At 49.2% G+C, this 16645-nt stretch overlaps 1 protein-coding gene across 1 annotated transcript; it reads left to right on the plus strand.

Moving 5' to 3' along the window:
• Nucleotides 1-37: 37 nt before the first annotated feature.
• Nucleotides 38-14756, plus strand: RBM38 (RNA binding motif protein 38). Its single transcript, XM_027645904.1, has 4 exons — nt 38-390; nt 1006-1129; nt 1725-1779; nt 13315-14756. The coding sequence occupies exons 1-4, from the start codon at nt 223-225 to the stop codon at nt 13613-13615; spliced, it is 648 nt and encodes a 215-aa protein (XP_027501705.1). The 5' UTR covers nt 38-222; the 3' UTR covers nt 13616-14756.
• The last annotated feature ends 1889 nt before the right edge of the window (nt 14757-16645 follow it).

A 16645-nucleotide genomic window follows, 5' to 3' on the forward strand; every position in this document is an offset into this window, starting at 1 on the left:
ACAAAGGCGGCGGCGGCGGTGGGGCGGCCGCTACTCACCGGCACCGGCGGGGCGGGCGCGGGGCCGCGCTCCGGCTGCAGGCGCGGCCATGAGGCGGCTGTAGGAGGGCCCCCGGGACCCGCCGCCGCTGCGCTGCCTTCGGCCGCCGCGGGGGGCTCGGCGGGGCGCGGCTCCTGCTCTGGGGGGGTGGATGCCGGCCGGGGCCGGCCGCGCCCGGGCACCATGCACACCGTGCAGAAGGACACCACCTTCACCAAGATCTTCGTCGGGGGGCTGCCCTACCACACCACCGACTCCTCCCTCAGGAAGTACTTCGAGGTCTTCGGGGACATCGAGGAGGCGGTGGTGATCACCGACCGGCAGACGGGCAAATCCCGAGGATACGGCTTCGTAAGTGCCCCTCCCCGGCGGGCCGGGCGGGGCTGCCCCCGCTGTGCCCCGTGCCCGGGGAAGGGGGCTGGCAGCGGAGCCCCGCGCTGGGAACCCCCCCGTCCCGTCGCTGCTGCGGAGCGCCGGCTGCTCCCGGGTTGTGCCCGGTGCGGACGGGAACGGGGGGCTCGGGAGGGAGCCCCTCGTGATGGCCGAGGCCGTGCCGTTCGTTTCAGCACCTCCTCCCCCCGGCCCGCCGCCGTATGTCCGTGCGGGGCTCAGCGCGGCGCTGGGATGCCCCCGGTCCCCGCATCCCGCCCGCAGCTCCCCTGAACTCCTCTTCTCCGGGGCGTTTGGGGAGAGCTCCACCAGCTCCTTAAAAAAGGCACGGAGAGGAGGTGGAACGGCAGGGGAAAACAGCTGGCACCGGCCCAGCGGGGGAACTGGGCGAGGGGGGAGCCCACTTTTTCCATCGGGTCCCAGCAGCCCCTTCCCATCTTGCCATGCAAGCGAGGCTGCTCGGAGGGAGTTTAACTCCTGATTCAAAATAGAACAATAAATAAACTCCACTTAGTGCCTGTTGCTGGAGTGTTTACAAAGCACTGTTGCTACAAACAAGGCTGTGCTTGATTCCAGGTGACCATGGCAGACAGAGCTGCTGCAGAAAGAGCATGCAAAGACCCAAACCCCATCATTGACGGCAGGAAAGCAAATGTGAACCTGGCGTATTTGGGAGCAAAACCAAGGAGTATTCAAACTGGTGAGGCATCCAGGAGGGACCATCTCTATTAGAATAACTTGTAAGACGAGGAAACAAGTTCCTCAGGCTGGATTCATCTGATCTGGTGCACACTTATCTATCCCTCATAGTTCCGATTGTTGGCTGAGGACACAGCGTAGTCCAGTTACCTCCCTTCTGTATCTTCTTACTTGTACCTGTTGTACTGGTGTTACACACCGAAGTTCATAGAACTGGGTTGAAGCTGTTTTCTTCCATGGCTGATCTGTTTGCCTGTTATTCTCTTCGTTAAATGGGAATTAACTCTTAAGATCCATTTCATCATTTGGTTTAATGAGCACGGTACCCAGTGTGTAAAATAAGGCTTTTTACCCCATTGTCTGTTCCGTAACAGCGCGTTCACACTGGTCTTTCATCTGAATTCCCATCTGCTCCTCGTGCATATGACATATGCATGTTAAATTTAACTTGCTTCTAAATGGTGCTCTGAGTTTGCTCACATGCATAGCAGATAAAATGCATATACATTTGGTGTAATTATGCCTGCAAGTTACGAATTGAATGGTACAATGGGTGCCATTCATTAATACTTTTTTCTGAACCTTTTTTTTTTTAGGTTTTACCATAGGTGTGCAGCAGCTACATCCAGCCTTCATTCAGAGACCCTTTGGGTAAGTGGAAATGTTTCTTAACGGTCTGTTTGAAATCAAATTCACGAATCAACTTCCTCATTGTTTAAAATGTGTGAAAAAAGCCTTGGCCATCAAGGGTGGACAGTTTCAACAGCTGTTGTTAATGTTCGGAGTACTTTATTTCTGGTGGAGATTTCAGAAGTTTTGTGCATTTGTCAGCTTTAATGTAATTCCCAAAGATCCTTCTTTATCCTCAGTAAATCGTAGTCATAATAAACCCAGTGCACTGCTCTCTGCTTTACCAACTGCAAGAATTCACAAGAATTCAAATAAATGGAAAATAGTTTCTCTATTATAGTACTTAAGGTGTCAAAACAATTAAGCAAATTCTGTTCTCATGTTTCTCAAATAAGATTTTCTGCTTCCTCTGTGCTGTTTCCCACGTAATAACGCTTAGGATACAGTTTTATCCTAGAAAACAAATTGCATTGGAAACAAAGTCTGTTACTTAATGAAAGTAACATTAGGTCAAAAATTGATTTTGGACAGATGTTATACAAGGCTTGAATAGTCTGCAAAAGTGGGCTTTTGTCTGCTGTTTTCAATAGCTTATACCATCCCTACTCGGTTAGAAAAGTCCTCTTTTTATACATCTAATAGGATCTGGCAGCTGCTCGGCAAAAGACAAGTGTGCTTCACGAGAACAATAGTGACTGTCATACTGCCTTCATTTAACTGTTTAATGATTGATGCAGCTCTTTTTTTACACCATTTCAGAAAGTGAATATCGATAGGGGTTTTTTATTATTATTTTCTAAGAGCATTAAGGAAGTAGGTGCATTTTTTAAAGCTTCTGAGCACTGCTCTGTTGTGGGTTTTGTGTGCCTCTAATATAAATAGATGGGATTTTAGCCTTTGTCAACTGGGATACTTCATCCCTTCCCTGCTCTCTGCTCATTTTTTTTGGGGTGGGGGGGGGTGTTTGTTTTTTGTTTTTAAGAAAAAGAATCTAACAATAAAACAGAAACTTCCACTCCTCTGCCGTTATGGCTAAAGTTGCCGACTGCCTGGATAATCTCATTCCGATGAGTTTGTGGATATAAGAGGACGTGTTGCCACAATAGTGCACACCCAGTGTACGTGTGTTGTGTGTGGTTCAAACATGCCGGTTTTCGTAAGCGGTTACAGCTCTGTTGGAAAGACTCGAAGAACATCTGTCACGAAATGAAGAGTCTCCTTTTTTTTTTTTTTTGGTGCAAGAACCACAGTAATCTGCATAGACAAGATGCTGTTTTTTAGCAGCTCTCCTTGCATGGGAGGTAGAATAGCTTTCGTAGCCCCCAGCGCAGGCAGCAGCGGTACCTTTGGGGATGTGAACTCGGAGGTTTTCCACATTGCACAGGAGTGCAGGAGAGAAGTTGGCAATAAAAGCAGCCTGTGGTGAGTTCTACCATGCATGCAAATAGAGCAGAGCAAAATGGTGAAGCCCATTAAGCTCCTGGTGTTGGCAGGAGCACCTTTGCAGATTATCTGCAGTTCTGTGGGTGCTGTTCCTACCCCATAGCCGCAGCTCTGGAAAACACAGGGTTTTTTTGAATAATTTGCTTTTGGTTTCACATACAGAGGAGTGTGGGATCAACTGATTACGTGCTCTTGGTGATCTAGACAGTTCCTGTTCCGGTTCTTAGGCATTGGTTTCATCATTAAACCAGCAGAACTGCAGTTAGCACATACAGCACTATAAATTATTTATCAGTTGCCAAGAGACAGGAACCAGGAGAATGGAGGGTTGTAGGCAGGGGATTATATATCATTATTTGCAAGCATCAGTAAACAAGAATTTTGTTGCATTCAGTCACTGCTGCAGCAGAATCACTGGAAATGTGGGTTTGGCAAAATGTGGAGCCATTTACCTGAGCACCACAACTGGGGCTGCTCTGTGGCTTCTGTCAGGTGCTCAGTCAAGCAACAAAGATTGGCTGCCAGTTCCCTCTTTGTTTCATCAGTAGACCTACAGAATTAAGAGCCTGCCAGGCTCCACTCTAACATTCCCTTGAACCCACAATTTCCTTGTCCCTCTGTGGAATGAGAGGATAGATGAGGAGTTTATCGGGGTCTGTCTTTGGAAGCTTCACAGAATTGCTGTTGTCTGTTTGCTCTCCACTGTGCAGAGTGGATCCTGACCTGTCCCAAATGAAGTGGCTCATCTGCTTTGCCCATGGTGTGGGATGTTGCCTGGTTCTCCCTCCTGCACTTCCTGTCTCTGCAAAGTGTTTGTGCCCAGGGGTTGGCATATGGTTTCCAAAGGATGATTGTTATGGGGCACAGGGTACTAGGTGTGTGAGCTGGACTTGGCAAGGCAGAAATGAATGAACAACCGTTAACTTCTGGGCAGTTAACTGAGAGCCAGGCAGCCAGTCACGTTCAACCATCAAACCACAAAATGCAGGTTTTGGTGAAACCTGAAATGAATGGAAACTATGAAAATTACCCAAACATCAGTGAGGATTATTTATAAACTGAAGGCTTCCCCCCCCAGCCCCAGGCACCCAAATGCAGCTGTAAATATTGTCTGGGCTATGCGGAACAGAAAGAGAAACCATGAGGAGCCTCTCTCATTCCTCCTGCTGTCCTGGCAGGGGAGGCACTCACATGGCAGACAGCACGGAGTCGGTAGTAAATCCTGTTTTGAGAAGGAGTTTTTGGCTTGTTGTAATCGGAGATCTTAACAGCAATGCAAGGCAAAGGATGTGTCTGTGTCAGGGTGACTTGGAGATCTGGCTCCTGAGTTTAGGGAAGCAGCATTAGGCCTGGGGCTCAGCCTGAGGCTTACAGACTGCTCTTTGCTTGGAGGCACCTGGCAGTGCCACAGTGTGTCCCTGCAGCTACCATGCTTAATGTGATCAGGTGATGTGGCAGAGCTGCTTCGTGCCCACCTCTTAGTCCCCTCCTCTGGGACTCTGATGCTGGAGACAGGTTTGACTCTGTGCAGGGAACGGGGATTCCCTGGTTCTCTGCTTTGCAGCCATGCTTGCTGCTCTGGACACAGGCAGCATATGGCAGATGCATTCCTGTGGCTGTGCCTCAGCAAAGGAGCTATCTGTGTGGGAGATCTACCAGTGACTGAGTAAGTGACTGAGCTCTTGGAAACATAAAGCTGTCTCTTGTAGCAGGATCCAGCTCTTTCCATATCGGCACATGGGATGTCATTACTCCAGAGACCCCATCCTTGTGTAATTGCTTGTTGTGGTGACCCCCTGCCTCTGGCCCACATTTGGTCTCAGGCAGCATCACAAAGAGTTAAATTGCTTCGAGTTTAAAATTTCATGCACTGATGCTGCTGAAGTTAGGAAGTGAAGAAAGTCCCTCTTTGTGTCAGCCCACCCTCCCTTGCAGCTGTTTATCCTTAAAATTTCTCTATTGGGTTAAAAATAAAAGGAAGCAAACTTTCATCTTTTCTGTGGTTATGCTTGTGAAGCAGCACACACTGGCCATGCTCTGCTCAGCCTCTGTCAGCTGGCATCCCCCTGCTCCCACTTCCTACTGCTCACTTATCCAGAACTGGTTGGCTGCAGGATCCCATCCCAAACCCATCCCGCTCTGCTGGCCACAGGTGGCTCCTGGGGATGGAGCACCTGGCACCTGATGTTATCCTGTGCCAGTAACATGAAAGCTTTGGGGGGATTTCCTAAAAAACTGCTCAAATCCAGTTTCCAAACGGCTTCAGCTGCTAGTGCTTGGGCATGGTGGCTGCTTTTCAGACCAAATGCTTGCCAGGCAGAAAGAGATCCTTTATTTATTTATTTAGTGGGTTTTAAGCATAGGCACATATTTATAAGCAGATCAGATGGCTATGTGAATTAGCTTGGATGTCTGCTTCAAGGTGGCAAGTGCTGGTGTCAGACCCAAGGGCCTGGTGTACCGTTTGTTTTGGGTTTAGGTGCAGTTTGCTCATGTCCTGCTTGTAGAACAATACAAAAGGAAAACTTGGTCTGATACACTTGACTGTGTAAATGGTGTGCCAAGCTCAGGACAGTAGTAGATCTGTTGCAAGGGACAGACTCCGGGTGAAGGCTCTGAGCCATTCCTGTGCAGTCAGAGTGCAGGTGTGTGATGGAGAGGCTGAGCTGGCTCTAATTTTGTCTTTATGGCACACAGCTCAGGTTGTGCCATCTTCTCTGTGTGATTCCACTGCCTTCAGTGGATCTGCTTGTCATCCTCCCCAGTACAAGAGCAGCCTCCTTAGCAGCAGCGACCCGAGTCCTTTCCCCTTGGTGCAGGAACTGGGGAGTGGCAGATCCAAAATTCTCCTCTGCTGCGCTGGCTGGTGCCAGTAGTCCCAACGTGGCAGATTGATGGACGCATCTGAATTTTCAGAGCAGTCCAGCTTGTACTCGAGCTCATCTTTCCTCTGTGCAGCTGTTGGCATACTGGTCCCTAAGTCATAGTATTAAGCACATGCCCAGTAATTCAAATGATGAATGCAGCCCTGGGCATCCTGCCTCCGAGCTGAGGGCACCAGCCAGGGAACCAGACAGTTGTTGTGCTGATAATTTGGTAGCAAGGACACCGGGTCACTTCTAAATATGACTTACGTGAAGAACTTGTTCCCCACAGATGGGAGCAAGCTACATACCAGAGCTAAATATACTGTATGATCACAAAAGATGAAAAGTCATGGACCTCGGAGTTAAAACTGAGTCTCCTGTTTCTCAGTTTCCAAGTGCTGTAAACAGGATTGTGCTGTCCCCTGCAGTTTCCCTGTCACCAGCTTTGAGCATTTCAGCTCTCCCATGTCAGAGCTGAGCTGCTGCTGGCTCTGCTCTGGCCAAAGCTGCAGAGGCTGGGAAAGCCATGCTGGATCCAGGCTCATACATCCCCCTGTGATTCCAGCTTGCAGGAAGGTGTGGAGGGAGACATCTTACACGTCCTAGGTTAGGTTAGCGAAGGCACAAACGGCAGCAGAGGTCACAAACTCTTAAAATGGAATTTCTTTCTTGACTGAGAAATTGCTTAATTACTTGTTTTATCAGTGTAGGCCTTCTTTTATCAAAAATAGATATTTCATTGCTTCTTCCATAGCTGAAGCATTCTACTTCAAAATACTTCATCTCTCCAAGAAAGGGTTTTTGGTAAATCAAATGTGTGGATGGTTTTAATTAAAGGTCAGTGGAAGGGATCATGTGTGTAAAGAAAGGAAGTCTGTTGAAAATGGAAGCAATTGAAAGTAGTCACTGTAGTGTATATTGTGCCAAAACTTGTCAGGTACTTCAGAAGACTTCAGAAATATTTCTGCCATTGATTTTCTCTAAACTGCAGAAGAGAACTGGAGAGAGATCAGTTAAAGGCAGAATTGTTGGGGCTTCCTGGGTTAATCTGTCAGAGCCTCTGTTTTTCCCTAGAACCCCACCAGGTTCCTCACACCAATGCTGAAGGACTCAGACTCCTGTCATGCACTGGTGTGAAACAGTCTCTGTTTCTTCTGTTGGTTCATTTCTGGTTTGGCTGTGCTGATAACTCCAAAGGGGAGGGCTTTTTCCTTCCCTGGATAGCTGACTAGTTGCGGATAAACTTCCTTGTGGCTTTTTCCTTGGTGCCAGATGGCTCTTGTTTCGGGCAGATGTTATCTCCTGCTACCTGAGTGTTTTTCAGCCTGCTTCTCCAAAACTATTTTCGGTCTGGCCCAGCATGCCTTTGTTTGGGATTATGGTTCTTTTTTTTTCCTTTTTCCTTTGGGTGTGGGGGAAGCAAGATGCAGAGGATAAAGCTGAAAATTGTTGAGCCTAGCTATAACTCGTGGTGGAGCTCAGCATGTTGATCTCAGACTCTTGGTTGAGCTGAGAAAAAGGATTAGATCTTTGTGAGGCGTACTCCCATCTTTGGTCTGCAGCCTCATTTTTATTTCTTTTGTTCTTTTTTCCCCACTGATTGTAGTCTAGGACGGTCTGTTGTGACATGTTATTCCTTGGTGATTGCCACTGGTGTGGTGATGTCTAATCCCAGCAGGGAAGTAGGAAATACAGTCATGTACCTCTTTGCACAGTCTGCTGTGTAAATTTTCTCAGAGGGCCAGAGAAGGATGAGTAGAAGACAGACAGGCAAATTAGTTACAAGATGAGCAGAAATTGTGTTGATTGGTTTGCTATTCTGTGTTTGTGTCGTATTGCAGCAGGTGAGGATAAATACCATGGAGGTTCAGAGTTCATCCTTGTCTGACTTTGAGCTGGCTGGGATAGCTGGCTGATGAGGCAGAACCCTTGACATTTCAGTGCATCAGCTTTAGTGTGGACATTCCAGGATTTGGAGGTTTGTCAATGGTTGAAGCCCAGCCTCTGTCAGTGAACGGTGAGGGAAGGTGGAGTGGTCAGGACACAACAAATGACCTGGTTTGCACCAAAGTATTGGTAGATAAACTCTGTGATCTCCTGCTGGAGCCAGAGTCCTTGTTGGCAGCCAGGGCCCCCCACCCTGGCCATGCTCCAGCCTGAGGCCCCTCCTCATCATGTCTGGATTGAGAACAGGACCTGAATTTCTCACATTTCTGCAGCCCGTCATTGTGGCTGAGGCCCACGTGATACCTGTTGCCAAGCCTGCCTCGGCTCCACGCAGGTTTACTTGAGGTGAGTGTTTGCTGGCTTGGGAGTGTCCTTGAGGAACAATTTCTTGGAGTGTGAATTACCTCAGGATGTGTGCCTGCATCACCAGCTCCGAGGTGGTGTCATGGCACTGCTAATGTGAGTGTGGGGTGTGCTTCTAGGAGCAGCCTTTAAACTCATGAACCACTTCAAAACATATCTTCTGATCTGTCGTCCAGGCTGTGGTTGGAGGTGTAACATCACCAGGGTAGCTTTCACATTGCTGTTGTGGACAGCTGTGGCTGTTCAGTACCACCAGCACCGCCTGCCATCACGTGCTGTGGCAGTGTGGGTGTCCCTGTAGCAGCTAATGGGTCAACTCTAATGGAAATGGAGGCCAAATTCCTGGGGTCAAATGCCAGAATTTGTGCCTTCACTGGCAGACACAAAGGGCTCTGTTTCTTTTATTCTTCAAGGAATAAAAGGCTGGTCGTGGCGGTGGCATTTGTGTCCTGATCTCTGTGAGGCTGCCAAGAGCCCTGTGCCCCTCCTTGTTTCCCAAGTGTTTTTGTGATGCTGTGTCCCTCCTGACAGGGCTGCAGCTGTCTCCCACCTCTCCAGAAGTGACAAAACCAGCTCCCAGCAGGGCTGGCAGGGATCAAGGGGGTCAGGAACTCCTGCTTGTTGCTCTCCCAAACTCATGCAGCTTGCAGAAGCTGCTCATGGCTCATGCGTAGGGAGTCCTGCACGATGGGAGAGAGCTGACAAAGTGCAGCTGAAGCACATTTTAGGTGTAAATGTGCTATAAAATAATCAAATATATGAAGTGACTCTGAGATGAGAGTGGCTGACAAGGGCTCGTTCCTCTTCCTTGTCATTTGGGATGAGGTGTGGAGCACATGGCCATCTGACTTGTCACTTCTTCCTGGCTGCCTACCCCTGCAGAGCCACCCCTGCTCTGCAGCTCATCCTGGCAGCCCTGCAGCTGTGTGGGGAGAACTGGGTGACAGCAGGTTTCAGAAAGCTGATTTTTTCAGCAGGCGGTGCCTCCCCAGAGCCAAGGGCGCTGGCACCGCAAACCTCACCTGATGCGTTTGGACATCTCCACCCAGGACTGCACCAAAACAGGCTCCTTTTGTTCTGTCCTCCATATTTTGCACAGCAAAAGCAGAATGGAGCCAGCGTCCCCTCTGCCAATGGCTCTGTGACCGTCTCATTTGTTCTATCTCACCCCTGGCTGCCGGGGCGGCGTGGTGTGGTGCCACCGAGTTCGGAGCATGGGCTGGTGTGGCGACCACGACGGCCCTCCTGAGTCCCTCCTGAGTCCCTCCTGTGCCTCTAGGCTTAGGTTTGACCGTGCTCGTTGTGTTGGGTGGCCTTTGCCCATGATTAATTGTCATGCTGTAAGCATCTCGTGCCTCTGCTGTTCACGGGATGACTTTGACGTGTGGTGGCCATGGCTGATCACTTGGTTGATGTTTTATAATCACACCCTGTGTGTTTTTGATGAAGTTCTCTTCTGGCTGGCAGGGCCCATTGTGGGGGATGGAGGAAAACTGCAGGGAGGGAGGGAAAGGCATCTTAAAACACAGATGTGACTCATCCTGTAGAAATTCAGAGACAAGTTTGCTGATTTCTAGAAAGAGAACTCCAAAACAGCTTGCTGCTTTCTTTTTTTCTTCTTATTCCTGAAAGATCAGCTTCAGAAATAATGAAAGGGGGGGAAAACATTTTAAGATTTTCTGTGGATGCTAAATGTAGCCAGCAGAGAACTTCACTGTATTGCACTGGTTTGTTTTGTTTGTAGCTGCAAGTCATCAAAGTGACCTTACCTTGGGTTGTGTGTTTTGTTTTGATCAATGAGTTGCCATCTGTCCACCTAATTCAGAAGTCAAAACTGCATAATATCTTGATTGAAGTTCCTAGCTAAATTATTAAAATTCCACAGACCAAAAGAACCTTCCCTTTTACATTTACATTCTCTTTAGAAGCAGATTCTGGAGCTGCTGAGTGTGATTTTCTAGTGCAGTAAGCTATTGTGTGTGATGTGTGCTTGTGTATGCATTGGACTGGGATGTATTTCTGGAAACAGGGTACAGGAGTACTTACTGTCTTCCAAACTAATGGTGCTTTTCATTCCAAGTAGCACTGGAGAGCTGGAATTTTTCCTTGCTGAGGGGGAAAAAGCAGTGCAGGATGTTGTGGATTTGCTGTCTGTGAGCCCATCGTGGAGCTCCGTGCAGGAAAGCAAAGCCAACATGTGGAGCTTCTCGGGGACGAGCTGGGAATGTCCACTCACCCACATCCCCCACATTGGCTGTGCCAGCTCTGAAGAGCAGTTGGGTGGCAGCAAGGGACATCAAGGGGTTACCTGTGGAGCTGCTCAAACAGGACAATGCTCAGGCTGGATTGCTCCATGTCTCTCAGACTGTCTTCCTGGTTATTTGGCAGGGGCAGGCTGAATGCCTCTGAGCAGGAAAAGTGCAGGCCCCTCCTCTGTTCCTGTTGGTGGGTGGGTTTTAATGAGTCCTGAGGATTGTGTATTCGTTTTTTGTTATATTTGTGAAGTGGTTTTAACTTTATAGAGCCCTGGAGTACCAGGAAGCCTGGTAGTGAGACATGATGTGCAGGGAGAGGCAACAGGCAGCCAGAGGATCCATCACCAGTCTGGGATGCAGGCTGTTGTCTGAGCTGCTGATCTGCAAGGGGATAGAGCAGGAGAGCAGCATTGCACCTCTGCCTTATTTAAAACAAAATGAAAGAGAACAATTCCCCAGAGACGAGGCAGGAGGAACCTCTGGGTGGGACTAACCCTGCTCCTCAGAAGAGGTGGCTGCTGCTGCCTCATGTGAGTGTGTGACATTAAGTGCCCTTGGGCTGAACTGGTGCATAAGCTCCAGCTCTGACTCAGCTGTGCCAGCCTCAGTTTAGATCAGAGCTGAACAAAAACGGATTCAATGAATTTCTGCTGCCTCATCTCATTCTTGTTACCCACAGGGTGATACTGGGTATGGTGCCTTCATGGACTGAAGGGCTGTGAGGTCCCCCTCTCTGTGCCAGGGATGGCTCTGGCCTTGGGAGATGGTCTTGCACTTAATGAGCCAAAGGTTGAGGTGCTTCTTGCCATTCTCCATCCTCCCTGGTACCCTTGTCTAATTGAAGGACCCTTGTTTCAGGGGCAGTGTTGCTGTGTGGGGAGAGAACAGTCATTCTCTTGTCATGCAAATGGACTCAAGAAAAAACAAACTGCTTATGGCAGTGGGAAAATGAGAGAAAACTCGGTTCAGATGAGCACTTGTTTGTGAGAAACCTTTCTCCTGCCTGAGGAGCAGGTTAAACCATCAGGTGCTGCCTGTAAAGCAAATGGGAACAGTCCTGCGAGTGCTGGATAGGAGGGACCAGCCCCAGGTGGATCCCAGCATGTTGGAGGTGGTGGCCAAGACTTAGGATGCTTGGGTGGAACGAAGGTGGTCATGTACAGCCCTGTGCCTTCTGAAGAGCCCGTGGGAGGCTTTTAAAAGTGGTTGTGTTTGAAAATGTGCTGTCACACACATCCACACAAAAATCCCCAAAATATTTGAATCTGCATAAGCTCTCTGCAGAGTTTTGCTTGGGGTTCTTTTTTTGTTTACCAAAACGAGTTGGGTTTGGGGGCAGAGTGGCACGAGCTCTCCAGAGGATGGCTTTGGTTTGTGCTGTGGCCTTACGTGGCCAAAGGGACCTTCTCCGCAGGGTGCCCTTTTTGGTGCTTGTGGCTCTGATCTCCCACAGTGGGCCTGTGCCAATAGCTGGTGACAGTCCTCACCCCCCATTTCTTAAACAAGCCCCAGATGTGTCACCCTACACACAGCAGAGCTCTGCTGCAGTGGGCTATGTGGGCAGGGACTGCTTGCACTCTGTATTCCATGTGCAATTCCCCATTTTTGTCTGGCCCATGGCAGTTTGTGTGGATGGACCTAAACCTTCAGGTTTGTGCAGTTTTTGCTCTTGTTTGAGGCCTGACTTGATGTGAGCCCTTTGGAAAAAACATCCCTTTGATTTTGCTGGTTTTTTTTTTCTTTTCCTCCTCATTAGCAGTTTCTAGTACATTAGTGGGCACTCCTGCATTAATCATCTCCAGGATCTTTCCACCTATGGACTTTAATTGACTGTGGTGTTCTTAAGCTCCTCTCAGCAGCAGCATGGCTGCCTCAGGGCAGGGGCAAAGTGGCTGGGAGAAGCAGTGCTTTAGGACCTGCATGGAAAGGGCAGCAGAGATGTGTCAGCTCATGAGCACAGGAGTGTCACTGCTGGGCCAGGGGCTGCTGGAACGGACACTGCTGGGGAGTGTTGCTGAGGGGAAGAAAACCAGCATTAATATCTCATGTTTTACAACAAACACCCTGTAACATTGCCCTAAACATCCAGTGTTATGGAAACATGGGCGTAAATGTGTGGTAACTGATAACAGCTCCCAAGCTGGAGGGCCTGGGGCTGTGCCAGGGGATGGTGGTCATCCCTGGTGGGACAAGTGGAGAGCAGTGGGGTGTCCCTGGTGCTGAGAGGTGTCCCACAGGGGCTGTGGGTCCTCACAACCCTACACCCAGGTTGGGGTGGTGGGACCTGGAGGATATGGGAGGCAGCAAGGCTGGCAGGGACAGGCAAGGGTGTGTGAGGGCCAGGTAGATGCAGCAAGCCAGTTGAGCTGGGGCTGTGTCATGGTCATCCAGGAAGGTTATTTTGGGAACTAACAGCCTGGATAATGGGAGATAGAAGCCATGGGGACCAGGGTGTGTGTATTTGTTGCAGTCCATGCTTCACGTTGCACTACTTCCACCCTTGGGGTCTAGGAGTGTTTTGCTTTTCATCCCCCACCCCGAGCAGCACCCCTCGCTCGAGGGCAGCACTGCTGGGCAGCACCGTTTCTGTGGCTGATACACATGAATTTGGGGGGGAGGAGGGGATGTGCAGGCTGGAGGGAGCCCAGCCCCTCACTGACTCTGTCCCTTTGCCTCCACAGACTCACACCTCACTATGTTTACCCCCAAGCTATCATCCAGCCCAGCGTGGTGATCCCTACCCCCGTGCAGTCCATCACGTCTCCCTACATTGACTACACCGCCGCCAGCCAAGCCTATTCCCAGTACACCACAGCTGCCTACGACCAGTACCCCTACGCTGCCTCCCCCGCTGCCGGGTTTGTGGGATATGGCTACACGGGCACAGTGCAGCCCCCCATCACCGCCAGCAACCCCGCAGCACCCGCCACGGCCTTCGTGCAGTACCAGCCCCAGCAGCTGCAGCCTGACCGCATGCAGTGAGGGCCCTGCCCGCGCCTTCGCCTCCTAGGACAATCGTACCGTGGAAGGATACGACTAGGACAACAAAAGCAACAACAACAACAAAAAAAAAACAATAAAAGAAACAAAACCAACAAAAAAAATCACCCCGTCCCTTTATCCCCCTTATGTAGGTGCATATCGATACCTAAGCTATTTATAGTGTTGAGGGCGAACCCAAACCCTTGCAGTCTGACTGTGCTTATGAAAATGGACTTCTGGTAAGTTTTTTTTTCTTTTTTTTTTTTTTTTCCTTCAATCTGGACAGATACTGTCTCGAAGATGTTCTAAAAGTGACTGAAATGTTTCACAGGAAAACTACAGATTCTTGCACACATCGCGGTCTGCTTCCATCACCTGTGGTCTTCTTTCCACCCCCCCCCCTTCCCCGTCAGCCCTTCCTTCCTCATCAAACCTGCAATCCTCTTATTTACTGGTGAGGTACAGAGGTACTTGGAGAACATGGAAAAAAAAGCAATCTTATTTTTTGGTTGTACAAAAACTTTGTAATACTCAGAGATGCCTTACAGAAAAAAAAAAGCAAAAGAAAAACTATTTTTTAATATTTATTGCGATTTTATTCGCATGAGCTGTGAATTGCAGACAGAAGAATAGTAGTAAGTATCTGCCTTGTTTAATTCTCATTTTACTAAATTATTGTATGTAGGTAAAAGTTCTTAAGTAATTGCTGAATCACTTCAACATGCAAAAGGGAATATTGGCTTGAAGGAGAGCAGAATATTCCTTTAGTCAACGCACTGTACTATTTTCTTATCGTAATTGTTACTCTGTTAAGATTATCTCAAATTTAGGTATATTTTTAAATGCAAAAAACCAACCAAGAATACTGAACATTTTGTCTACTTTGGTAGATCTTTTGTTACAATGCTGCAACCTATGGAGACATTTACAGTATTTATGTAAAAGAGATTTGGGGCTGTTGGCCAGCGAGTTTTAGAAGAGTGGAGCAAAGGAGAAAAAGGTGTTATGTCACTGAACAAATGGGTAAATGTAACCTTTTTATGCCTGTAATCCAACAGCCAAATAAAGGAAGAGAACAGGCGATGTAAGTTAAGTGCATTTCTACAAAGACAGCAATAAACTATTTTAACTTTTAAAATTACTCAGTGCTCTATGGTACCATGTTTGCTTGGCCGAAGTGCATTAGGGAGTACTTCCCAGCTGACCTGATCTGGCTACACTAGGCCTTCACCATGAGTGTGCTGGGGTAGGCCAGGAGTGTGTCCTGGGGCAGAAGCCCCTGCTGGCATCCTGACAGGCACTGCCTGGGTGCCACTGTCCCTGCAGCGTGTCCCATGTGCCCTTACTTGCTCTGCCTGTCCCAAGTCACCTCAGGGTTTTTGAGCTCACAGAGCTGTGGGTCCCCAGTGCTGGTATGGGGCACTTTCTCACTCTGTGCAGAGCAGAGGGTGGGAAGTGCTGCTGTCCTGGTGCAGCTCCAGTGGAAGCAGGGACAGCTGGGATCAGATCACACCCCATAATTCTCAGGACACCACCTTCCTAATTGTTCAGTCTAAGAGTTGTTTTCCAAAGCTGAATTTATCCAAAAGTGAGTGGTCTGCCAAAGCCTTGTTAAGGATGGGTTGCTGAAGGCCTCTCTGATGCTGAGGCAGGTGCAGCAGCAGTGAGACTGGCAGGGTGCTCACATCCCTGAGCCTGCTTCGCCTTAGTGAGGTGGCTGCATTGGACTTTCCCCAACCAACTTGGTTTTCAGATTTTGACAATTACAAAACCTCAAGAATCAGTTTTTAGAAGTAAATATAATTATTCTATTTGATCACACTGGTTATCTGGTTCCTGTCTGTGAAGGTCATGGCAGGACTGGTGCCAGGAAGTGTCATGTCTTTGGCACCAGCATATGCTGCTGTTAAAGGTGGTGGTGCCTAAAGCCATCCTAGGGGAAGAGGGTGCCATAGGATGAAAGCAGAGGCAGTTCAGCATTGTTTTTGATCAACCACCCTGGTGAAGTGGAAGGCACAGGGTGGGCATGTCTAATGTCATCAGTGGGCCTCAGAGTAAACAGCCCATCGGGATGAATGGAAACAGCTCATTCCTCCCTTGCTTGTATTGAGTGAGAATGCAGATCCTGATGGGGCTCTGTCCATCCTGCCTGGGGTTTTGCTCACAACCATGTGGGTGACATTTATTTCCTTTTTAAGTAATTACTTTCTGGATTTGTTGTGGGGCTGCCAAAGAAGTAAGAGCCGAGCACCGCATCCAGCGCGGTGCTGGCAGGGAGCTCAGCCTGGCCCGAGACCTGCCTTTGAAGTGCTATTGGGGCTGGAGATTATTCAGCAATTCTTCTTCCTCCCTGTCATAAATCTTTCTGAGGAAGAGGGATGGGAGGATTTTGGAGCTGGATGGAGGTACTGGGAGCCACTGACGAGCACTTGGCCCCAGCCCAGCATAGTTGGGGTGCCCATCCTCAGACAGTGGTGCCTGGCACTGCTGAACATCACCTTTTGCCTTCACTGGGGACCCACATCTCCCCCAGTCAATAGGGACACACCAAAGCTGCTGAAAATCAATTTGCTGTTGAAAAAAAACCATGTGTGCTGTGCAGTCTGAAGTGCAAAGAGCGATGATTTTCCATTTAGCTGTCTAATTTCCTGAACGGTGGCCAAACTGCCAGGAAGCGAGGGCGCAGGCGGCGCTACCAGCACCCACCCTGCCACTGCCGAATGCCATTCCTGGATCCCGCTCACTTTTGCTCGGGGCTCATTTCGAGAAACGGCCACATCAAAACAACAGCCCAACCTGCCGCCTTCCTGTGTGCGAGAACCCCACTGCGAAAGCGCGGCCGGGCAGAATAATGAGCTCCGCTGGGTGGGAGAGGGGCTGTGGTGGCAGGTGGTGAGGGGAGGCTGTGGCCCCTAAAAAGGAGCCCAAGCACTTCCTTGTCCCCATGCTAGACTGGGAAAGTGGGAAGAGCTCAAAGGGTTGCTGTGCTAACAGTTAGCTGAGTTAAACGCAGCGTATGAGCAGTGGGGT

The sequence above is a fragment of the Corapipo altera genome, unplaced genomic scaffold (assembly GCF_003945725.1).
Source record: "Corapipo altera isolate COAL_440 unplaced genomic scaffold, ASM394572v1 64, whole genome shotgun sequence".
NCBI classification, from domain to species: domain Eukaryota; kingdom Metazoa; phylum Chordata; class Aves; order Passeriformes; family Pipridae; genus Corapipo; species Corapipo altera.